Genomic DNA, 26,154 nt, shown 5'->3' with positions numbered 1-26,154 from the left:
AAAGTGACTTTATAAAGTCATTTATTGTTTAACAAACGTTAAACAGATGCAACCATTTACATACTGTTGTATTCTTTTGTAAAATAAGTGGAAAAATAAATACAAATAAAATCAAATAAATTAAGTGCTGCAAGTTAGCACATCAGAGTTGCTCTTTTCTGAGCAATACAGCACTGAAATTCCTCTGCTTCAGATAATGAAAAATAAAACTGACATTGCAGTGCTGCAAGTTAGCACATCAAAGTATTCTTCCATCACAAAAAAAAGTGCTGAACATCAAGCAATCTATTCTAGTAGGCTACAAATGACACAGCAGCTATGCTGACCACATGTGTCTCATTTCTTCTTCCTCAGCCAGTCGCTAAGACACACCAGCCTGGTAACATTTTCTGGAAGCAAGGCTGCCCTTTTCTTTTGCACTATGTGGCCTGCAAGGCTAAAGAGTCTCTCACAGGGTACAGAGGTAGCTGGGGAGGCCAGGTACTTTTGTGCTAGGACTGACAGCTTTTCATAGACTCCTGAGTGAGCATACCACCACTGCAGGGGACAGTCATCAATACTGATGCTGGGTTCTGCTCTGTAGCGCTGCAGCTCTCCAGACTCAATTCCATCTTCTGAGTCAGAGTCAGACCCCAGAAGGAGTTCGCTCCTCCTCTTCTTCTGAGCTGGTCCATCATCCTCTGTGGAGGGCTGGAGACTATCTGCTCTTCTGGGCTCTGCTGCCTGGAGCATATTCTCCAGAATGGTCCACACATGAATGAATGAATGAATGAATGAATGAATGATTGTGATTAAAACTAAGTGCTTTTTTTTAAATTTTATTTAATCTTGTAAAGAACTTTGTGTTCCATATAATAAATAAAAGTTTGATTTGATAATGAATTGGACTCATTAGTCCAGCTTAACCTTATTGTCCTACCTGTTCCCTCTTTTCTCTTGGAAGACATTTCAAATCCTTAAACCGTGGATCCAATGCTGTGGCCACCTCGAACCATATCTCGTTGCCATTAGCTCGTCGTGCTGCCAGATCCTTCTGGAAGGCATTCTTGAACTTCACCACGTAGGCAGGATCATCATCAGTAATGTCCATGACACGGTACAGATGGCGAAAAGCAGGCAGCACTACAGAGCAAGAGACGTAGGCCTCACCACCCAGCAGCTCTGTCACATACCTGCAGAGGTGGAGAGGTTTGCTAAATAAACCTAGCTGGATTCATTTAAATCAAAGTGTAACTGATTTCCAATTTAATTGTCCTTAAAAGTTCCTTGTTATGTTCATTAATTTTGATTTTACACATGTAACAGTAGTTTATATAATTAAAATGGGAAGGTGTTTATTTGCACTTACTTGCATGGTTCAAGCAGGAGCTCCAGCCTCTGCAGTTTCGCCCACTCAGCTTCGGTTGGCAAGACCAACCTGTGGTTCTGTTGGTCCAACGTAGCCTGGACAGCCTCTCGGTTACATAGGAGGCGTGAGACCATTGCGAGAGTCGAGTTCCACCTGGTGGGTACATCCTGTATAAGTTGATCGCTCTTCTTTCCGAGTGCTACTTGTTGTTGGTTAAGTTCTGTGGTACTCGCAGGGCTTTGTTTAAAATGACCAACAATCGTGCGGCACTTTGCCAGTACACCGACAAAACCACTGCTATCGAGACATACCGTGATGGTCCTCTGGAGAATGTGAGCATTGCAGGCGATGTGCTCATATGGAAGTGCTCTCATAGCAGCCAGCATGTTTGCTGCGCTGTCTGTGCCAATGGTGGATATCTTGTTTTCAATACCCCAGTCATTTGCTACCTTGAGGAACTGTTCGGCGCATTTATCAGCAAAGTGCCTGGTTTCTGTTCTCATGACGGTCAGTGCAAATGAGTTGAGGTTCCACTCACTATCAATAAAGTGTCCAGTCACCCCAAAATAGCTGTGGTTGCCAGCTGAGGTCCAGTGATCTCCGGTTATAGCAACACAGTTGGGAGAATCCTCCGCCAAAATCTCAAGTTTGTTTTTCTTTTCGCCGTCGTACATTTTGCTGATTTTGGTCGTTACTGTAGTCCTGCACGGCGGCTTGTATGACGGGTCATTGGACGCAATTTGCAACACCTCTGTCAATCCTTCGTCCTCTACTATATTTATCGGCCTACAGTTCATCGCTATCCACTTGGCAATAACATTAGTCAGCCTGTCGGTCGCAGACTTGCTCATACGAGGGGTATTCTCTAGTTTTGTTTGGCGAAAAGCTTTGCTCTGGCTTGCTATATTGCTAACGTCTTCACTGCTAGCTGTTGCTGCACTCGCGGCTGGGTGCTTTGCGTTGAGGTGATAGGCCAAACTTGAGCTGCTTCGGTGGTAAGCAAACTCCTTCTTACACTCTAGGCAGACCACTTTACCTTTGTCAATGGTGCCGTCGGGGCGTTTATGAAATACAAATTTCCCGTTCATTGGGCCAACAACTCTCAGATGCGCCTCCATATCCACACTGTAAGCTAATCACCACTTCTCACCTTGACCTCACGACGTGACTCCACCCCCAACAAGTCAAGCACAAGGAGCCCAGCACATAAAAACGGATTTTATAACATAGCAACTCTCATACAAAATCAATGACGTCAAGAGATTAAAAATTAGATTAACGAGATTAAAAAACATAACGCGCTAAATAGCATTGTAATTAATTAATCGCAATTAACGCGATAATTTGACACCCCTAGTTTAAATTACAACAACTAACTTATTCATTTATTAATAATTTATTGTTTGTATTCTTTTTAATGTTTGTTTTCTCCCCTTTTATTTATGCCTTTTATCACTTCATCATCCAACATCCAGCCAGCTTGCAGGTGATGCGACATAAAAGCTTTATAAACAAAGAAAGAAGCCATTGTCATCAGTTAATCCAATCATGATCAGCTAATTTCGGTCAACAGAGCCAATGTCTGCCATATGTGGAGCATCCCCAATTTCAACATACAGTATGTGTTTTCAGAGATGGCTAATGCCTGTCTACACATGTCTAGCATTTAGCCGGTTTCTAATACTTAAAAAGTGTACAACAAAATCCTTGTAATCAGGATGTTTTCTTTTCATCTACAGAAAGTTTCAAATTGAGTCTGACATCTCCAAATCCAGAATGTGTAAGAACATTAAAAATGGCCTGTTGTGATGTTTGCTACATCCTTTTTTCTTTTTTCTTTTTTAAATTTATAGCTTAAATCACATGAGTTATTAGCAAATTTTCATCAATCAAGACTTGTGGTTCAGAAGCAAATAAACCCTTTTTTTTTTTTTTTTTTTTTTTTTTGCAAAACTGTTGAACTTTTGCTCTCTGGATGTAAGTGGAAACGACAAGCTTCAGTTTTATCTGGGAGTACCACTTTGCCCACAATAAAGCCTTTTTTGAAGTCTAACTGGGCAGCTCTTTCTCCTGCAGAAGCACCTCTGGTTAGTAAAAATCTTTTCATATCTGGTTTCTTTAAATAAACAGTGAATATCACTCACTGTAGGGGCAGTTCAAAATACCTACCCACAGCCAATAACACCCTATGTCACAATAACTGTGATATGGCAAGGCTTGTTTCGTGAAGGGCAGTTAAATGGTCAGCAGCTGACTTTATAGTCATTCCTCCTTTGTATTTCATTGCTTGCTGTCATTTCCCTAAATTTCCCCCATATTTCCCCCCCCCCCCCCCCCCCCCCTTTTTTTTTTTTTTTTTTGGTTATGCTCAGAAGCCTGGAAGAAAGCTTCCTCCATCCCTCTCTCGCTTTCTTTGTGCCTTTATGTCACCCCATCTCATCAGCACCTCTGTGTATGAGATATTTCACAACCTGTAAAGGCTCTGTAAGGATGTCCATTTCCATGCCAAAGTCTGGTTGTCCGAACCTAAAACGAACCCAGACAAATATGATAATTGACTCCAAAATGCCTGGACCCTGACATGCTTGATGTTGGGTTTTTGTTTTTTTTGTTTCTGTTTCTTCCCCTCTTTTATTTTGCTCAGCAGAGCTCTTTGAAAAGCTGTGAATGTTTGCCATATGGACGTGAAATCTAAAACTGTATTCCCCCCTTTCTCTGATTTACTCAGATCGAAGGGGCCCTACTTCAAAATCCTTCAGGGACTTTCTATAACTGAGCTATTTAACCCAGACCAGTGACTGCACGGGGGGAGCATATTCCATATTTATTTTTACTCCACCTCTGCACATCCTCTCTGATGCAAACTCAATTTTCTCTTGTGTTTTTTACTCCAAGTGTTTCGTAAGGTCCCCATGAATATTGCAGTTGCTGGAGACTCAAGGGAGGGGAGATGGTGAGGTTTCTGTCTCTTGGTTCTAATGTTAGTTGACTGAAGAAGAGGAATATTGCAGATTATTGGGCTTTGACAGAGTGGAGGGGGAAAATGACTAACATTTATCAGTTTATCCAGCTTTTGTTGCAGATAATTTATGATAAAGCTTTGCTTTCACACAACTCGGTCATGCTTTCCTGATATGGTTTTGAAGATTTCTGTTTTTCCTCCCAAATTTCCATCTACCAGCACATCTACCTTTATTATCACTATACTGTATGCCCTTCCTTGTACGGTGTCATTGGTGCAACATGCAGGTGATCTAACTGGATTTCCCCACCAATATGACTTTCAGTACTTTATGACTCACCCTCTGTCAAATGATTATTGGTAAAGTGATGTAAACCAGCTCGTGCTAGATAGTGGTGGAAAGCAAATTGGAGCTTGTTAACTAAACTTACATTGTATCTTAATTAAATTCCTATGATGTTTACCTGTATTCTGCACACACAGTTACATTTGCGTAGAACCTTTACGAGCCAAGCAGAAGGGAGTCTTTGGGTTCAACACAACTGCCGTCTTTCTGTCTGAGCTGATCTCTTGTTTGTCTCTTATGAATAGTTTTATAATAGCACAAGACATGACTGAGTTAATCTTCAGATGAATGCTCAGGCACAGGAAGTACAATGTCCATTGTGGTGGGGGACTGGACTGACAGCCTCATAGATTAAGTGACTTAATAACAGAGTGGCTGTGACTGGTTGAGTGGGTGCAGTCTGTAGGGACCGTTAATGAGGCGTGTCTATAGTAAGTCTGGATTGCTTGGTAATGTTTTGTGGAAACGGGAATAGAAAAACAAGGAGGCAGATATTAAGACTGAAGGTAATTGATGAATGTTTTTTTGTTTTGTTTTGTTTTTTTGTTTTTTTTTATGTTAGGAGCTGCTTTAGTGACCACATGTTAGTGCACCTTTATTATTTCCTGGCCTTAATACGTCCTGCACACCTCAATGTTTTATGCAGTCTTTTTATTGCGCAGAACTGCACAAGAAAAACGTATACGTGTTTGTGAGCCCAAAGCTATTTAAAATGCGTACAGCCCAGTGAATTTGAACCTGTCCAGAGGACAGAGATGACTTCATCATTACCTCACCCTGCTCTGCTAGAGGACTTATCAAAAACATGTGGCTCCACTCTCCCTTCTCACTGCAAATTGATTGAGTCTTGGACTCGAGTGTTTTCCTTTTGTTGGGGAATGTGTGCGTTTGTGCACATGCTGGCTTAATTTTATCATCTTAGATTTACTTTTCTCTCTCTGTCATTCATTTGGCATGTTTCGGCAAGTTGCTCTGGGTTTGGTCAGACAGGATGGAGGCCCACAAGGTTGGAGAGGATGAAACGCCATGCTGTTTAAGCATGTGTATGTGTGTCTATTACACCCAATGAGACAAGATGGCAAATGTATTGCGGTGGCATTTTAATTTGGCTGTATTATTACCCAGGTGAACAATATAGCTTTGTAGACTTTAAATCTGAAATTTAAGGCTCATTGTTTGTTTTACAGAAAGCAATGCAAACCACCTAAAATATTTTAAGTTTTTATTATTGTTATCATTTGAGCTACAATGTTATCTGAATGGAAAATTGTTTTGAGTAGGACTGAGTGATATGATCAACCAGCCTCTCAGTCCAAAATCCAGGGATATTTAAAATCCAGTGATATTTAAAATAGATTTGTAATACAAATCTATTTTAATACAAAGAAGCAGCCGACCGGAACGATACCCGAACCTTATATCGCATTGTAAGAGATCTAACTGGGGCTCGTGGTGGCCGCTGTGTCCCAATCCGAGACAAAAATGGATGCGTCCTCCTTACTGCAGCTGAAAAGAGACCAACGCTGTGCCAAACACTTCTGCGATACTCTGAACCAACCCGAGCCACTCCACCTGTTCAAGGCCAAAAACCTTCCATGGGCCTTCTTCCTGTTGATATCGGACAAATCTGCGCTGCCGAAGTCAAGACATTGATTCTACTCCTCAAGAGTGGAAAGGCCGCTGGCCTGCACGAGATCCTCCCCGAAATGCTGAAGCATGGTGGACCCCAGTTGGAAGCTGCCCTTACAAGACTCCTAAACGCCTGCTGGTCAACATCGCATGTTGGACAAAAGGTGTCATCATCAAACTTCCAAAGAAAGGTGATTTGGATGACTGTAACAACTGGTGGGGCATCACGTTGCTGTCGGTACCCGGGAAAGTGCTTTGCCTCGTTCTTTTGAATCAGCTACGACGTGCAGTGGATGAACAATTGTGAGAAGAGCAGGCTGGCTTTCGGAGTGGCCGGTCGTGCGTCGAGCAAATCTTCACCCTCCGCATGATTGTTGAACAAACATGGTAAATGGCCTGCATTTGTATAGCGCTTTTACTCGGTCCCTAAGGACCCCAAAGCGCTTTACACTACATTCAGTCATTCACCCATTCACACACACATTCACACACTGGTGACGGCAAGCTACATTGTAGCCACAGCTGCCCTGGGGCGCACTGACAGAGGCGAGGCTGCCGGACACTGGCGCCACCGGGCCCTCTGACCACCACCAGCACCACCAACATTGGGATACCAAAGGAAGATTTCTATTAATTTCATTGACTTCGAGAAGGTTTTTGATGGCGTCCACCGGCCGACTCTATGGGCTATCCTACGCCACTATAGAGTCCCTCAGCAGTTTGTAGATGCCTTTCATGGTCTCTACTCCAACTCCTGCTGCTGCGTCCGGACGGATGACGGCTGCACAGATTTCTTCAAGATCAATACTGGCGTCCGACAAGGATGCGTGCTATCCCCTTTCCTCTTCCTGTTTGTAACTGACTTCATCATGCAATGATCAGTTGACCAAGCTGGCATCGGTGTCCCCTGGCACGAAGCACGTAATCTCACCGACTTGGACTTCTCGGATGACATTGCTCTGCTGGGCTTCACTCAGGAAGACCTCAAGAGTAGACTGCGCTTCCGCTTTGCCATATTTGACGTCTACCCCGTTATTGTCTGGCCAAGATCACCATTACATGGCTCCCATGCACTGGCAAGAAAAAGCAACCCCGACCAAAGATCAGATGGTGTCGAACGTTTATGAATGATCTGAGAACCGTTGACATTGCCTGGGACGAAGCCAAAGCAGTTGCCGCTGACCGACATCGATGGAGGTCATTAGCTGCCCGATGCGCCGCTCGGCGTAGGAGGAACTAAGTGCTAAGTAAGTGTAGTAGTAGTAGTAGTAATGATAATAATGGATTATATTTATTTTAAATCAATAAGATGAGCTTAGATAACTTTGAAATGATTAGGCCATTAAATACACAACCTTTTAAACCTTTCAACTTGGGATATGTTTGTGTGTTGGGGGGACTTGTGGCTAGCTCAACTAGCGTGGGTAAGCTAGTTTAATTGCAAGGATATTTGTCAGATACAGGAATTTCCACCCTAGTGCTTTGTTCTAGACTATTTGCCATCAGTAATACAGGGCCAAGTTTCCATGGCAGCACATTTACTAGTCATGTAGATGAAAATGTCCCATTGATGTCTGTGTACAAATCTCCACATAGTTTCAATTGCCTGTGGTTCTTTTCAGCAGTTGAAGCTTATACGTTAAACATTTACTGGGTAACCACTTTAGAATACGCACCAATAAAGTAGCAAAGGAAGAAGACTTAATGAAAAAAAAATTACCATTTTTTTAAAAAAAAAAGAAAGGGGAAAAAAAAAAAAAAGGCCAGCTCTATAATGGAGCAAGAGATTAACATTATCCTCTTCCATTCTCGACTATTTGGCCTACTTTCCTTCAAGGGGTAACGTAAACAAAATAGCTGCTTTTTAGCCAATGACATCAATTTATTATCCAAAAATAATTTGTGTGTATAAAAAAAAAAAAAAAAAAAAAAAAAAAAAAAAAAAAACTCGACAAACTACATTGTTGTTGCGCTCAATCTCCTGCCTCAGTCTTCCATATTTTTTTTATACGTCGATTCCCCTGACTCCGAGGTCTCAGACGGAGCCAAACAGTTCCTTGTTTTATGCCTTTGTGCATCCACTGACGTTGCTGTTTGATGAGATATGCATGTGGGCTGGGTGTTTAGATTACACATTTGTTTGGTTGCCAGAGGTCCCAGCGGGGTGGGGTTAGAATAACCTTATTATACACTTGTGGGCGGATGAATTACTGAAAGCATCTGACCCAGCGTGAAGTAGAAATGACTTCTATCCAGCTTTGGGGAGGTGTGTTTATTAATATGTGCATGTGTGTTGATATTTACAGCATTAGTTTCACTGTATAGTTTCTTTTGTGAGCGTGTGTGTGAGGACAGGCCCGACAGAGAGTCAACAATGGGTCTACTCACGCAGTTCGAAGGCGTTTCCATAGATATTAGAGCATAGGAACTATGGCAACGCGGCCAGACAATGACCACTGGTGAAGGAGACTTGGAGCCAAATGAACTTTCGGGGCAGACGATGGCTCCTATGAACCACCCCCTGGTGGTCGCTTTATTAAAAGTCTCTCTACACAGGTCAACAAGTTTCAGATCCCACTGGAAACTGCCAAGAACCAAAATTCAAGATGTTTATTGTCATGTACACTGCAAAACACAAATGGCTCTGCAGAGCAATGACATTCTTACTTTGCAGGTTCCCTTCAAACAACTAAAAAGAAAGTAAAGTAAAGTAAAACAGTGCTTTGTAGCACTTGTAGCTTATGTGTGGGTGTAATCAGAATTTAAAGTGCAAGTAGTTGCAACACTGTCACAGAACCACACTGCTGTTTTCACTGGGTTGAGTGTGTAGGGGGGCATTTTCCCATTACTGTGCATGAATATGGAGATTAGATGAGAAATCTTCCAGGTCACAGAATCTGCTCAATTAACAGAGTGTCATTTCGCATATTTCCTGACAAAGGGAAGAAAATGTCATCTGAATCCATTCCTCACAGCATGTACATGTCAGCCTAATTGGAGCCTAATCCTGTGTGTGCGTGTGTTTCCAGTCATGTGAGTAGCTTCTATGGATGCCTTCATGCCATCATTATGGGTGTTGATCCCCTTGCTGCCGGGGGATCTGGAAAGGATGCACTAGTGCCATTTCTGAGTATGACTAATAGCTGAAATTCTGTTTTCACACACTGTATGGAAATTCTGGGATCCAGCTAATAAACAATGTTTGTGTTTTTCCTGATGCAAAAGGTCCAACAATTATTAACCTAAACAAAAACCTCAGCATTGGCCTGACTGGTACATCCCCATAACTCCTGTTCAAACAGTACAAAAGCACACAGTTCAGGCCTGTATGCAACAATCAGATGATTTATTTATATAGCCAGTATAAATATATGTATACTGTGGCATTTGTTTCCCAGTTACCAGCTTGGTTGTTTCAAAGTCGGTTAGGTAATTTTTTGAAATTCTGGACCCGTTATGAACTTGTCACTTTGGCCACTGTATTTGAATGTGGTATTTTTGTGGGCCATTTGGGTTCTGACAGTTTTTTTTGGTTTTTTTATAATTTTTTTGTTTATTCTTGGATATCGTTTAACTTGTGACTTCAGTATTTTTTATAAAAAAGAAGTGAAAGTAAGTGTGTGAGAGAGTGAACTCTGGTTGGCCTTGTTTAGGAAACACACTTTATTGCCTCTGTGACCAAACAGCTACATTTACCACATCATCTGCTAGGCACGCCCTTGGCTTGGTTCCTCCTTGTGGAAACGCACAGGGGCACACCATGGTATTGTCACATCACACACTGTGACAAATCTCAGTAGGTGCGCTGAGCCTCGGCTAGCTGCTGAAACCTGGTGTTGGTGTGGGTATGTACTGTACTGTGCTCCTCTGTCCTATCGCTATGTGGGTCAGCTTGTTTACTCAACTCTTGTGCTCGACTAAAATGCAGCATCAGCACTGTCAAGTGTGACCTTGAGTTTGTTTTGGAAACTATTTGTTATCCTTAGTCATGCTTTAGTTTGCTATATTTGCCTGTGTGCTGTGGTAGGGTGTGACAAGATGCGACATGAATCTCAATGTCTTCTTACAAAACAGTGCTGACGTTTATATGGCACACAGTGAGAGTTGTTATTGTTTTGATTTTAATGACACTGAGAACCCCAGACAGTCAGCCATGTGGTTTTCTTGCACCTGTGCTTCCCAGGGATCACTCAGCAATCATTTGATGTTATTTTAAGCACATGTCACAGCTGGCCTTAATGAAATGTTGTATTTGAAGGTAACCGGTACCAGTAAATGGACTTGGACGGTGAGTGTTGGTGACAGAATCATAATGAAGCAAATCCACGCTGTAATTCTTATGCTGAATTACACATGGCCATGCCACCCTTGTATGCATGCTGCATGAATGTTGTAACGTGAATTCAAAAGAGGCCAAAGAAGGCAGACGGATATTTTAAACTGCAGTAAGTTTTCTGTTTGCTGGATCGATGATCGAGTTATGTAGACTTGTACTCCTGAGATCTGACAGTCATATAACTTGGTAGAGTCAGATGTGCAACAACCTTGATCACATTATAGTGGTATGAACTCCAGATAATGTTTCAAGAATCAAGTCAGAAACCACCCAAAAAACACCCAAATTACCTGTAATAAGATGTGATGCAGCGGTATCAGCAGCATGACACGGAGAGAAGCTAAACGAGGCAAAGGAGCGATGTTAGGAGAGGTTGAGTTACCGATGTTCAGGTTTCCCATTTTCTCCAACTTCTGTGCGTTTGACGTGTAACAGTGGGGCAGCATCGCACTATTGCAGAAGCTGTAGAAAGAGTTTCCTATATTCTAGCTATGCTGCCATGTAGCTACAGCCAAGGTGACTGCCACTTCTAAGGTGTGTAACATAGCAACAGCATTACGACATGTAACCACAACAGTTACATGTGTTATTAGTCACCAACGTGACAATGGGGTGGTCAACATAATTTCCAAAATGTTGCTTAGGATGTCTTTTCTTCTTCCAACTCAACTGCTAGCCAAGCCATATATAGTTGGCTCCGTGACATCAGATCCTTGTTGCTGCTTCCACCTTACTCAAATGTGCAGTTGTGTAATTTTACAACACAGCAATCTCCACAATTTAACTCAAAAGCAGCATCTACCTCCATATATTCCATTGTCTGCTTGGATTTGCGTGAACAATGGTTCCATAATGTAGTCGCTGATGACGTCACTATACCGAGCTCTATACTCAGATTTATTTATAGGGTAGGTTGGGCGTGCAGGAGTGACACCCGCTGCACCTGCTTGTTTGCTGTGAATTCTTTGCACAGTTGCCAGTTCTGTTCTCACATGAGTGCAGCTGAACCTCATACACACTTCTTGTTAGGATGCCGGCAGACTGTTTCCTTTTCTAGCACTTTCTACTGTGTTGGACATCTGCGTGCTCACAGGTAAAGTGTCAAAAAAGTTCCCATGTGTCCAAAAGTGTCTTTGAAATTCCCTAAATGCAGAATGCATTGGAACAATGTGTACACGTCAGACAGCTATGAAAGGACTCACTGAAATTTAAGCAACAGCAAATTTTTGAGTGTTTAAACCTTGGTAAAGTGTCCGGGTGTAACTTGATGGTGGAAAAGAAGTTGAAGAGGGGAAAAAAACTATTTACATGTACAGAGGCATGTAGCTCATCACCTGCACTCTACCTTAAATCTGACAGTTTCCTGAAAGCGAATACTTGGTCAGCTCAGGCTATCATTAAAACAACTTTTAAGTTTGTCCTCAAGAGCTCCAGTACAAATACAGTATAATATTCCAGAGGGTTTTATGTGCGCTTTGACGTCATTACTAAAGCTGGGACCTTACCTCATTCTGAACTCCCACCTCAGTCTGGTATCGAGGTCAATGTTTCTGCAAGACAAATCGCAGTACTGTATGTGCAGGAGCAGTGCGTTTATTACACTGTGCTGTTGCTCTGCCTTAGCTTTGCTGGAGGGCTGCTGCATGTCATTAGTGATGCATTCTGTTCACTAGCCCCGACAGCACGTTTTTAGGGTAGTTTGTGTGTGCGCATGGCTTGTGTTTGTTTGCACATTACACTCTTTTACATGTTTGTGTATTTGAACAGCACATTGATGTGTATACACCTGGGTTCCCTTTAGATTTCATTGAATTTAAGTAAACTGCACATTTTTATGTTCCTGTTCTTGCTGATGGTGCTTCTTACTTTTTAGATGCTAATTTTACATCTTTCATTTTATAATTTGTCCATGGGTTTCTGAAATTGGTTAATACTAACTGAAAATTAAAAGCGCAAACAAATATATGTATCTGTGTTGCAGCACAGAATCTATCTGTTGTAGGTCTTACTGGCTGTGGGATTGTTTGCCCGTAGTCTCTCAGTCATTATAGAGGGAAACCTGCTGAGACGGAACAGAAATAAACAGGCTGTCGTAAGATAACAGATTGCACTCCATCACATCCAGTGTTTGCTATATCTTATGAGTTTAAGTTACTTAAGAAGCAATATTGCATAATATCCTGTGTATTCTGATTGCAACATTGCACTTTTATAAAGAAAAGATCCACCCTAAAGTCATTAAGCAAAGACTGAGGAAACGCTGCATTTGTATTTCAGTCTGTCAAGTCATGTCGATATGTCAGTTTAGATTTGTGAGTTATCTTGTTCTGTTTTTCTTAGCACAAATTTTATTTCTCATCACTAGCTAAGCCAGAATTATTGTGTTGCACCTTCAGTTTTAAGTATAAGTAAAGAAATTAGGATGACCAGGTACTGTTTAGATTGTATAAATGTCTTTCAGTAATAACATACACAATATTAATTTAAGTTTAATCAATGACACTGGTTCAGAAGATGCATAATGATGTTTTACAGGTGGCTTAATCATTATAAATTATTGTTATTTATTTTATCCATTATTTATCCAACATGAGCTACTTTACTTAATGGCTGCCTTATTATGAAGGGGTTTACACAGCTTGTAGCTCAGTTGGTAGATTTTTATGGCAGATGCCCTTTATTGTGCAACCCCAACGTATTTGTGTCTCCTCCCTGGACACAGGACATAGCTGGGAGAAGACACTATATTGTGTGGTATAGATAGTTGGACATTGTTTTATAGTATAACCTTTTTGTAAAGGGTTTGTTTGTTTTTTAAAGGTAATTTTCAGTTCAGCTTTTTACAGACATAAAGACAGACAGACCACATGAGAGGACGCATTTGGTGACAGTGGGAAAGACAAAGTCTCCTTTGACAGGAAGAAACTCTCACAGCACCAGGCTCAGGGACGGGTTGCTGGGGGGTGAGGGAAGGAAGATGGACTGTTAGAGAGCCAGAGATTAACAATAGCTAATGAATAAATGCAAAGTGGTGTATAAATAAACAGTGAGTGAAGAAGACATGCTCTGTGAGGTAGATCAGGGTGACCTGAACAAGTTTTATCAAAGTTGAGCCTAATCTAATCTGCTCTCCTGAATCCAAACTGGGAGCTGTTTCCATAAAAGGGGGGGCCTGAAAGCTGTAGGCTCTGCTTCCCATTCTACTTTGTTCTTGTGGTTCCTAGGAATATTTTTCAAAGTACTCTGTTGGGATGATGTGGTTTTAAATCCGGTTTAGGTTTAACAGGAAGCCAATAAAGAGAAAACAATATGGGGCAAATAGGCTCTTTTTCTAGTTCCCAGCAGTACTCTGAAGTAGTCCATATTAAACTTTGATTAAATCATAAAAATAATTTGAGTCTGTTTTTCCTTTAAGCGTTTTAAACAGATGACAAACAGTTATCAGTTCTCACTCTCAGACACTGTTTCCACTGAGGATGTATCTGTTGCAGTCTAGAGGAGATACCCTATCAGATGTATGTGGTGTTGTGTCACATGTTTGGACTCTTGTCACAGGATGAGAAGTATGGGAATGTTGTATTTCCTCTACCTCAGCAGAGGAAATCTCTGGCAGGGACCATCTTTTGTTCCGTCCTTTCAGGATGGCTACTGATATGTTTTGGGTGTGAGGTTAAACAAACGCAACACGGTCGTGTGATACCTGCAGACTGTCTCTGAGCCCTTGATGGGCCGGTAACACAGTATGGGTTTTCAAGAACAATTGCTTTTAACTTGCACGAGTGTCATTTGTCTTGTGCTCAAAGCAGTGTTGCTACACTTGTCAGTAGTTTGAATCTCAATCTGTTTTATTGTGCCTGAAAAGTGTGTTTCATGGCCTGTGGAACATCACAGTAAGGGGAAATCATGACAAATCGATCTGTGACACATCTGTGTGGGAGTGAGTTTAACTTTTCAAGTCCAAAACATTTCCATCATGGACATAATGAGAGCACCAATAATACAGTGAATGCCAAATACTTGCTGGAAATGAGTTTCGCAAGAATCTATGGGAGGGGGGGTTTAAAACTCTTTTAATGCAGTTTTAATGTCGTGTGTTTAAAAGGGAAAAACCCATCTCAAACAGTAAACATTTTGCTCAGTTTTTCAGCTGTTCTTTGTTACAATACAAACTTCCATGTTGGCTATTGTGCTTTTAGTGTCTAACTGGGCACTTGAAGTCATAAGCCTTTGAATATTTAGCAAAACAGCTTTATGTTTTATGTATAAATGTGCTTGTAAAATTCCAGATTGTTTGGATATATATGTGGTGACAGGAGAGATCAGTCTTGGTCATTTTAGTGTTGAGTTTTATTGGAAATCTTTTCATTGGCAGAGCTTGAAAATCTTGAAATGAAGTGTGTTAGAGTTAGAAACATCCATCTTACAACCACCTTCAAAATAAAATCAAAAGCACATCTGCACACAGGCTGTAAGTTGAAGCTCAGTTGAACTTATTAGGATAGTTAATGTTATAATGTCTTGGAAAAATGCATCAATCAGCTAACTCGTTCATTGATTTGGGGAGAAATAATCCAATTTTGATGGCGCCAATATGACGCAGATACCTTGACTTTGGGTATCTGCTGATAGAGAGGACTGATCTGGTGCCAGTGTTAAATTGATGAACTATATTCCTCATTCTGACAAAGCGGCTGAAGGTCATTCTTTTATTTTTAAGGGAACATCAGGCTTGAAATTACTTTCCTAACTCTAGAAAATAAATTTGTAACAAATGTATCCAAGAATATAAATTTACCAAAATGGTATTTATTGGCTAAAAATATACTAACAAATATTTGATACCAGTGACAACAGGCCAAAGATGAATTCAGTGGAAAAAATAATGAAAAAATTATTATCGTTATTCACCTCTTGTTAGTGTGAAGCAATTAAGTTTATATCAGATGATATAATGATATTAATTGAATTGACAACAGCACATCATGTCCCATTAAGTGCTTGCTGACGAGGGTTTAAATGGAATATTAGCGAGTGAGAGCGACTAAGAGCCGGCTCTGAAAGCATCATACGGATCGGGTTTTCATTTTGGGTCAGCCAACTTGCAATTTAGCTTAAATAAATAAAAATAAAGGGGAAAAGAATCATTCATACAAAGAAAAGCTGTTGATGTAACAAATATGAAGTATGTCCAAATTGCTGATCCTTTGCAACTTCCTCCATGCTGTCCTAGCTGGTGCACAGCTGCTGATACATGGTGTAGTAAAGACGTAATAGACCCGCCAACTTAAGACTGATATCTGTTCAAAGTGTCAGATCAGTGTTTAACCAGACTGGCGCTCCCATTAAGTACCGCTTAAATGCCCTTGAGCAAGACATCTCTGTGTTTCATTCGATTGCACATCAGCTTCAGCTGATGCACGGCTGAGCCTGACCTCTCGCCTAAACAAAGAGGAGAGTTTATCTTCTGGGATTAACAGTGTATCGCATTTTGGAGTTGTTATTGTTAATAAAATAAACTGTAACAAAAATGAGTGCTTATTGGGGTTGTATCCAGGATGGTGTTTGTCATGTACTTTGCCTGAACCCATCTTTCAACATGACTCTCTTCCTGTTAAAGCAGCTGTCTGATCTGTTCAGATGGGCTTTGTGAGTGTGGCTGACTTCCAACAACGAACACAAGATGAACCTGAGAGAGCAACAGAGGGCTCTGACACTGCATAAGAACAATGGACAATATTTAACAATATTAGTCTTGAAAGTTTATCTTATAAGTTCATGAACATGATAATATCATTGGTCAGTGAGTTTCTTATTGAATAAATGCTGTTGTGGAGTCTTAAAGTGATGAAAAAGATTTATTTTTTTTTAACACTGCATAAGCCGTTATGGGTTTGTGGTGCTAGTGTTTGGAGCTGTTTTGTAGCCCACACAGGATTCATCTGATGCTTAATTAATGAAAACTGTTTTGCCTTGTGTTGACGGAGAACTGTTCCGTTTGGGTGGGGCGTGTTTATTGATGCGAGCATTCACATTGTTCATTTTGACTAGTCAAATTATAAAAAGCATAGGTGTAGTTTAGTATAATTTCACTCTAATATTTAGTTTTTATGTATATATTTATATTTTTGAGGTCATGAGTCAGGGTTGTATTAAACTGAAAGAAACCAAGGGGCAGCTGTGGCTCAGGAGGAAGAGCTAGTAGTTTACTAATCCTAATATTCCTCTAGTCCTCGTGTTAAAGCTTTCATGGGCAAGATACTGAACCTCTGAAAAACACTTTGGGAAGTTTGTGCCTGTTTGATTAAAAAGTGTATGAAATAAAAAGCAATATAAATGAATGTGGGTTGTATTGAAGAAGTGCTTTCAGTGTTCAGCATGAGTGGAAAGGCATTTTTACCTGTACACTTTCTAAGAGTGGACTAAAATATATCCTCAATCTTTTGACTAATGGAGAACATAATATCCAAAAGGAAATAAAACTCTGTTTTGGCATGTCTGATGTCATATTTAGATATTGCTACTTCTGAAACATTTAAAATGGGCTTAAGTGATTTTGAAATTTTGACTGTGGTCAACAGATTGAGGAAGAGTGGGTATCAAAAACAACTTGTACTCTATCATAGGGATACGCATGAAGTAGAATATACTAGAGGCAAGTTCTGTAGTGGGCTGCGGTAATAGAGTTTGGTGGATCGTAGAAATATTTTAGTAAATTCCTGAACTTCAAACTCATAACTCAGAGTGGGAATCAAGATAACGCCCCACAAATTGTTTGCACATCTGATGCTTACATCAGGTCTGACATTGTTGCAAAAAGAAGGTGGAGAAAACTGTTCAGTTCAGGGGTTGTGGTTGTTGTTGTTGTTGTTGGTGGTGGGGGTTGTTTTTTTTTTTTTTGTTTGTTTGTTTGTTTTCAGCTGAACAGATTGGAAATGAATGACTGGATGTGAAAAACGACTTTATTTTCTTCACTTTTAAATGTTAACACAGTAGTAGCACAGCTGTGGAAGAATTTATCCACACACGTCAGTAACGCACCATCTGACAAACTGCTGTTGGAACTCAAGGAGAACAATTAAGAGTGAAAGTTAAGCAAGCTAAATGTAATATGTCTCTTCTAATTTTATTTCCCTTGATTTAATTTGAGAATACTAGAGGGTAATTCTGTGTACTGTAATTAAATCAGCTGTAGAAACTGAAGAAAAGGTAAAGGCTTGCGTACTTGTAGTCAGTTAACAAAGCTGCACGAGTCCATGTGTGTTTACTTGCATAAATGGGTTTATGTCTTACATCCGAATAACATTTTTAAAAACTGTCATCTGCTGCTGCATCCTACTGAACGGGCACAGTTCTGACAGCCTGCCTTATCAGCCATCTGTTCTGAAACTGATGGTGAAAATAAACAAATCTTAATGCATGCCAGTATTTCCTTTAGGTTGTCCTCAAGATTTGATAGTTTTTTGCTTTGTTGTGTGCCCTGATTTCTGGCTGTCTACTCCCAATGTGGATAAATCTGGTCGATAGCTGTAGAGGGAACACCTGTCCTCTTCTTCATGAGTCTGAATTTAAAGACTGTCAAAATTCCATTGGGGTTTTCACTCATCTCTCTAAGCCCTTTTGACAAAATCAGAGTAATGAGTTGTTGTGTAACTGCTGCAAAACTAACAAGTCTACAAGCAAAGTTCTCTCTCATCTTGTCTATTTTTATTTATTTTTTAAAAGAGGTCTCTATAGTAGCTGATGACATGGAGGTGCTATCACTCCATTAGAAGCTACCTAAAATTGGTTGAAAACTTCATTAGTAACCTCCCTTAATAAGGTTAAAGCAGCAAATGGTTAAAAAGTTGCACTTAATTTGTCTGGACTTTATGTAATAAGGCTAAAGGGGGTCATGCTGCATGGTTGGACAGTCACATCCTCCCAATCAGTAGGGCCACCACAGTGGTCAGCAAAAACGGTTATGTAACTGTCCCTGCATGTCGCCCAAGGAAAAAGTGAGTAGTATGTTAAGTGCAGCGCTGGGCATTGCTAATGACTTGAAGCAGTTCTTTCTGCTAGTTCCATTTCTCTAATGCCAATTATTATTTCTGCTGACGGTGTGAAAGTGTGGAAGCACAATAGCCATGGTTTAGCTAAATCATTGGCTTTGCTGTGCTACTAGAGTTGGGGTAGATGAATACCAAGGTCTGAATAAAGAACCCTGGAGTTCTGTCGGATCACTCAGCCAAAGAACTCTGTGGTCTGCGGACTTCTCTGCTTTTGTTTAAAAAGGAAGTTCACCATCGGAGCTGTAAAAGAGTACAGACCCTCTGTCAATGAGATTCATGCTTCTCACACTTCTCATGTCAGTCCACACCTGAGAAGTGGAGGAAAATTCCTTTCTCCACCTGCACTAACACAAAAACATTTCAACCAGGTGATTTCAATTCCTGTTCAGTCAGCCAACCCGGACAGAGGTGTTTCCATAACTACTGTAAAATCTGGTGCTTTTTTACATTTATACAGCCTCATGCAGTGCTCCAATAATGCATATTTCTAGAACCAGCTGACAATTCCAGTCATTGTGTCCACAGTTAGGTAATCTAGACAGCAGGAACTCCTCTTTTTCGTCTGTCTGATGGGTTTTAGCTGAACAGTAACAGAAATAATCCAAGCAGAGATCTCTAAGGACTGCCCTTTACCATTTTGATGTTTCTGGAGCCAAACATGGCCATATTTAGACTAGAGGATAGAGCTGTGTTTCACAACCTTTTGGATGCACAGCACATATATTTCACATTAGAAAAATCGTACGGCACACCAACAAACAAAAATATCACAAAAAGCATATTCATAATTTTTCCCCGTGCACCGGGTATTGTGGAATTGACTCTGTTTGTCCCCAGTATACCTTTTTTTTGCTTTATTCTGACCAGTATTCATTCATTCATTCATTCATTCATTCATTCATTTATTTATTCATTTTCAGGCACAACAAATACCTATATTGAACATAAAATACACAAAACAAAAAACAAAACTTGCCTGAAAAAGGAGTGGGACGAAGAAAACTTATTAAATCCCACCCCTATACTCACTCATCAACAAAAAAAAACAATAAACTTCCCGCAGCTACGCCCATCATTGCATACAGACCCATCAACAGCCCCGGGCACATACAAGCATCTAAGCGGCAGCTCGCAACCAACAATTAGAGCCTTCATAACTGAATACAGAATATATAAATTATAAATTGCATTACCACAGGTAACAGGCAGTAATAACTACAAGTAACAGACACACATACATATACATACATATATATCTACACACACAAGTACATATATGTACATACATACGCACACTTTATTTTTTATTTTTTATTTTGGAATCCATACCAGCAATGGTAAGAGGACAGACATTACAGAGCACACTAAAACCCATCATTGAGTATACTGTGACCAGACCAACTGTTTGTAGAGAAATTTAAATCTATGAATATTTTTGCATTGTTTCAATTGTAAACTCAGACTGTTCCAGATTTTCACACCACATACAGACACACAAAAGCCTTTACGGGTTGTTCGAGTTCTGGGTAATTTGAATTCTCCAAAGCCTCTCACATTATAAACCTTTTCTCGAATTTCAAATCTGGTTTGTAAATTTGCCGGTAAAAGTTTAGTAAAAGCTTTATACAAAATTATGGATGTATTTTAATTAACCAGATCCTGGAATTTAAGTAACTTTGCCTGAAGAAAGAATTTGTGAGTATGATCTAGATAACCAGCCTTGTGAATAATACGCAGTGCTCGTTTCTGTACTGTGACTAATGGATTAGTTGTATTTTTATATGTATTTCCCCACACTTCCACACAATATGTAAGATATGGAAGAACCAGGGTACAGTACAGAGTACGAAGTGCATCTTTATCAAGGAATTGTTTCACTTTGTTCAAAACTGCGAGGCTTCTGGAAATTTTGGTTTTTATGTGTCTGACGTGGGGTTTCCATGAAATTTTGTTATCAATTATAACTCCCAAAAATTTGTTTTCACTCCCATTATCAATTGGTACACCTTCAATGATAATTGGTAATTCTATATTATATTTTAAATTACCAAAAAACATGATAGGTTCTTCATCTGGGTTGGAATTTTCCAGGACCCAGATCAGATCGACTACTTTTTCTTTTCAAGTATTTATCTTTTGCAATCACGCGTCGTCACGCATGTCTATTGCGTCATTTTTTCTTCGTCTTTTTTACTGGCAGTTGGCAACCCATTTAATGATAGCGGGTAGTTGCACTGCCCTCTAGTGGAAGAGGATGTAATTGTTCTGCCCGTTACTCACGATGATCACTTGGAGTACTAATCAGGTGGAACCAGATAATCTTCGCACATTTCGATAGAGTACTAAGTTAGCAGTGCTTTATTATAAATATTACTTGTAAACTTAGCTGGCATATAACACGCAAACGTGGGTACCTGTAAAGTATTACAAAGTAACTAGAAAAAAAAATGTTAGAATTTCATTCATCAAAGTTGAAGAAAGACTTCTTGGATGGCCTGTACCTCATAGAAGACCATACTATTGGGTAGATAATCCTGTAAAATAAAATATAAATATACTCCAAAACGTCTTGATGCATGATCAATCATCCAGGTATGGAAATTGAGGTATTCCTCAAGTTATTCTCAGGCCTACTTAAGTTACAGTTACTTGTTGATCTAAAAAAGCACCGACCAAGCCTAAATGTTCCCAATGTTTTCGCACTACCTTGTTCCATATTTGTTACACTTTTGTAATGTTTTTGATTCCCAGTAACCAATTGTCATTGGAATGGAATTCAGGCGCAGCACTTAGCAAAAACACATTTAACATGCTGTCAGTCTGCACTCGCGTTCTTCTACAGTGACCCATGCTCCCTGGTGTTGACACAGTTGGTGTTTATGCAGATGACATGGATGTCTATCAAAGGCAAACCGTGTCCCTCAGGCCTCCTGCTGCTTGGTGTAGCCGCTATTACGGTACAGAGGCACAGCCTAGTCTCTATGTTGGAAACTGCTGACCGCTGTGACCTAGAACACACACTGAGACCAGTGCAATTGCTCATACATGCACAATAATGAGTTCTAAATGAGCCACATCCAGTGATGGCCAGGGTACTACTGGGAAATGGTAGTAAAGGGATAATTAAAGTACACTCTTAAACGTTTGTAAAAGAAGAGGGAGGGGAACATTTACAATTTCCTTTGTAAGGAAGCTGGTTAGATACAAGGTCAGGGACGTCTCAGTATAAACCCCTAAAAGCATGGAAAGTAAAACAGTCACCACAGCCAGCCATGATATTTGACAGATAATTCAATTAAAAGTACTCTAAAGTTATCAACAGCACAAAAAACAGTGCAGAGGTCCAATTCAGTGACTTGAATTACTGAAGGTGCGGCCTTCTAGATAGCAATTTACACGTGTCAGGTGAAGCAGTCATGCCCCTAACTTTAAGCATCAACTGGATCCAAATTGGTGAATAATACAGAAAGGCACCTCTTCGTGGACTTGAGTAAATTCACTAGAGACCCAAATCAATTTTTGTAACAGACTATAAAAATATTACATTCATGCATGGAGTTGGGTATTTTAATCGAAAATTCTTTGGGGATCAATTGGTTTTTGAGGGCAGCCTCAAGTGGCCGTTTTCAGCTCCTAAGACTGCGTAATCTAGACTCTAGACTCGTCTTGTTCTTCGACCTAGTTTAACACATTGTGACCATTCCTGATGGAAGTCCATGAGACATTTCAGATTTTAGCTTAATTAAATGTCTTCTTTTTTGTTTGGATTTTTGGGAGTATGTTAAATTACTCAGATGGGATAATGAAAAGGCTTGAGGGGGAAAAGTAGACTTCATTACTTTTGTTGTGAGATGCCTCTCTACCTTTGATTTTAGGTTTGTTTCACTCATTCCTGGCTAATTTGCTGTATTTGTATTTCAGGATTACAGACTTCATAAGCGCACAATGCGTAAATGTTTAAACCAGTGGGTGCATCAGCCTCTGTGTCAGATGTCCTCACCACAGACTCGCAATGTGGCTCAGAGTTTTACTGAACTTGGAGGTAGAAAGTAAAAAAAAAAGTTTTTATTTTGTTTTTGTCCTAGTTGGCGAGACGTCATCACCTCGGCCAGTCCCCAGAGAGGTAAGAAATTTGACATCAGCACGCACCATTTAAGCTTCTGCACAAGCTTTCGCAACACCTGTTCACTGCATAAACACCACAGCGCTGCTTTGAGTATTATTTTACAGCAGAACAGAGGATGGTGAGTAAAGTCTTAAATGTAGTGTTGAGTGAAATGGAAAGTTCTTATTTTCTTCGGTCTGTAGTCCAGATGCCTCCACCCTCCTCTATGGTTTTATCAAGGACAAAGGGAGGTACATGGAGTGTAATACTGAAAGGTTTGTGGAGAGCCTTGACTTAGCTTCGGTCAGTGGTAAACTTGTGGCCAGAGTTTTTATGTGCTCAAAGTCATTCTGTAGAGAAAAAAGCACCAGACCTTTCCCTTCTGCAAAGTAGCTCAAATTTTAATCGCCTTTAATGTGTATTTAGGCTGTTAACACATAGTCTGCTTCCACTTTTGGTGACTGATATTTTTAAGCCTATTTGTCACTCTTGTTTTTCTGCTCCAGTGCAATTTTAAGTCAGTACCAGCTTTATAGTGGAGACCTTGTGTTTATTTTACTTCCATTAGGAGTTTTAAAATCTTACAACTAATAAGGATGATTGCATAGACTACAGTGCAAAAGCTTTTGCACTTTTTATGACGTGGCGCGATTTCTTTTAGTTTGTAACCAATATTAATGGATCTTTTATGAATTTTATTTCCCGACAAACACAGTTGGGTTCTTTTTTTTTTTTTTCTAAACATATACAACTGTCTACATACCTGGACACACAGTAGAAACTTTTCTGGTTTTGTGCAGATTTTCCAGTTCAAAACCTCAAGTATGATTCCTGGTTATAAATAAAGCTCGTGGTTGGTGGTTGCCGTTCTTCTGTTTTCAAATGATAGTCCTAATGTCCTAGAATTTTGTTATCTCGAATAAACTTCCACTGTCCACAGAAGCCCACAGAACCCTTTTCCACTGCAAAATGGGTTTTGGATGTTTGACCATCTTCAGAATTTGAAACTACAAAGCTTTTTTCCAAGTCTTCTGATGGAAGCATCGTGTGCCTGTCCCCTGTAGTTTGAGTTTGTGGGGGCCATATGGCAGTATTGCTTTTAGTTTGAAAGCCAATCCTAGAATTCATTCAATTCTAGGAATTTGACAGTAGTGGATCGGATATCAGTCTGATACTAGCCCAGAAAGCTGGATATTGGTGACATGATCCGATCTATTCATTTGAGTTCTTTATTCTGTATCTGTCATCACCCAAAGCTGACGTAATGTGGAGGAAACTAACAGCAGAGCAGCAGCACTTTGGAGGTATTTCTCCAAATCCTAAAGATATTATTGGATCAGAGCCAGTAAAAGCTGATTCCAGCCATCCATATGTAAGACAAAAATTTTTGTGTTTCTTGTTAATTATATTTAAAACAATTTCTTTTGGCTCAGCACTGCAACACTGTTGATCTGTAGTATGTTTGTGACTCATTGAATTTTAGGGAACTCCCATGAGTTTGATCTCCTAGCCACAGTCTGATTCTTTCCTATCTGATAAATGAAAGGATCTTTTTCTGTGTTTACAGCAGCGGTGTGCTTTGTGCTTTCTGTTTTGGGCCGTTGACGTACGAGCGACACAAGATCTCCCTCCTCTCACTCACTCCTCTTTCACTCTGTATGTCTTTACTTGATCTGTCTCTCGTTATGCACCTCGGTCTTATCTTACCCTGTCGCTCTCCCTCTTTCTCTGTCAGATATTTTTAAAGGATCTCTCTCAGACGTAGTTGCTCAGAGCTTGTAAGGTCAGAAGAAGTCAGCGTAGCTCTGATTGCTGGTGTGTCTCAAAGTGTTACATACCAAGTTGTCTGGTTCTTTAATTCCTGTATGAGAACATTTCAGGTCCCAGCAAATTTAACTGCAGACACAAAAGTACTTTAGAGTCTGTGCTTATCTCTGAGCACTGCTGGAGCACTCCTCTTTGATAATATTATCCACTATTATCCTTCTAATGTACATTTTCTTTTACGTTAGTTTTACCAAACCCATATTCAATCTCCAAGCAACATTTGAGCAGCTAAAATTTTGTTTTGCATTAAAATTTGTTAAAAAAAACAAACCCGAGTTGGGATAGCTCTTTTTTTTCATTCCAATAATTCTCTTGTACCAACTGATTTAGTATTGTTCTTGACAAGGATTCAGCTCCAGTGGGAATCCGTTGCTGACAGCTTTGTGATTTGGACATATTTGCCATTTAAAGTGCAAACTGCAGCTAAGCCATCTGGCTAAGCTTCTAATGTTCCATTTATAAATTATACCACAATAGAAAGTGGATTAACGTCTGTCGATGTAATCCTTTAATGAGTTTCGTAGTGCTTTCTGCGATTTTGTTTATCCTGCAGCAGGAATTCAGAAGTAATATACACTATTGAACTGTATTAAGCATCTTTGTAATTGCATTTTCTTGTAATAACGAATCTGTTAATCAAACAAGGCTGAAGTCCTTGGAATACTGGCATGTTCTAACGAGTAAATATGGCAAACGTGTGGCAAAATTACAAAATGTCACTGTTCTGTATGTTCTTGCTGCTGAGAAGACATAAGCCACAATCAGCTTGCCTTTGACGTATTTATCATCAGAGGTTTTTGGGGCCTCCCAGCTTTGAGGGGAAAAATGCAGCTTTTCCATTCTGCTAAGAGAGCAGTGATGTAATAAGGGATGATGAAGATAATTAAAAAAAAAAAATAATTCAGCGATGTTACAGCACACCGCAGACGAGCTATGAGAGACACTAGCATCATTTAAATTCTTGCAAACGTTAATAGAGGCTGTTGTGAAATGGGTGCACAACAATGTGGTAAATAAACTTAAGGAAAATGATTTTAATTAATATTTCTTGTTCTTCATTTGACTTGTGTACAGCAACTTTAATGCCTTTTTTACATCTGTCCTGTCTCTTTGTAAACCAGTATAATATGACTGTTTCTATGAGTGGCTGAAAGTCATAGAAACAGTTGGCATCTCCTAATAGTCGAGGTCTTTGTAACAACAATGACAGAAGTATAAAACCCGAGCTGCCCAATGACAGTGAGAGTGTCAGCACAGAAAGGTTGATAAGCGAAATAGCTCAAAAAATGAAGCACAAGACCCGAGTATTTATAGGAGCAGTAATGCTAAGACTGAAAGTGTGCTGTAAATGGCACTCGTCTCCAGCAACATTTGATCTAAAAACATATTTTTGAAGATTGGCTCCCATTTCTTCCTTTAGATTTCCTTCAGTAAAGTGTGTGCGGTGTTCAGACCTGGCTGTGGTGCCTCACCCTGATCACAACGTGCACAGTGATATGCTAGTCCTAGGTGATGATGACATGCCAGTGCAGTGCTTTGCTTAGTTCTACGTT

At 40.0% G+C, this 26,154-nt stretch overlaps 2 protein-coding genes across 2 annotated transcripts in view; one reads left to right on the top strand and one right to left on the bottom strand.

Moving 5' to 3' along the window:
* Positions 1-26,154, top strand: part of add3a (adducin 3 (gamma) a) — a 108,752-nt gene that overhangs the window by 603 nt on the left and 81,995 nt on the right. The window contains exon 2 of the mRNA XM_085277446.1: positions 22,755-22,792. The gene's annotated coding sequence lies outside the window, so the exon portion shown is untranslated. The remainder of the gene's footprint in view (positions 1-22,754; positions 22,793-26,154) is intronic.
* On the bottom strand, positions 5-2,697 carry LOC146572966 (E3 SUMO-protein ligase ZBED1-like). Its single transcript, XM_085277443.1, has 3 exons — positions 1,349-2,697; positions 920-1,172; positions 5-735 (listed from the first exon to the last, which is right to left on the bottom strand). Exons 1-3 carry the CDS (start codon positions 2,464-2,466, stop codon positions 337-339), a joined length of 1,770 nt encoding a protein of 589 aa, XP_085133569.1. The 5' UTR covers positions 2,467-2,697; the 3' UTR covers positions 5-336.

This window comes from Mchenga conophoros, linkage group LG6 (assembly GCF_057382185.1).
Source record: "Mchenga conophoros isolate Kocher_MC1m ecotype Shallow Benthic linkage group LG6, M_conophoros_male_GT1.1, whole genome shotgun sequence".
In the NCBI taxonomy this organism is placed as follows: domain Eukaryota; kingdom Metazoa; phylum Chordata; class Actinopteri; order Cichliformes; family Cichlidae; genus Mchenga; species Mchenga conophoros.
Note: the sequence above shows the minus strand (reverse complement) of the source record. Positions and strands in the feature narration are given on the sequence as shown.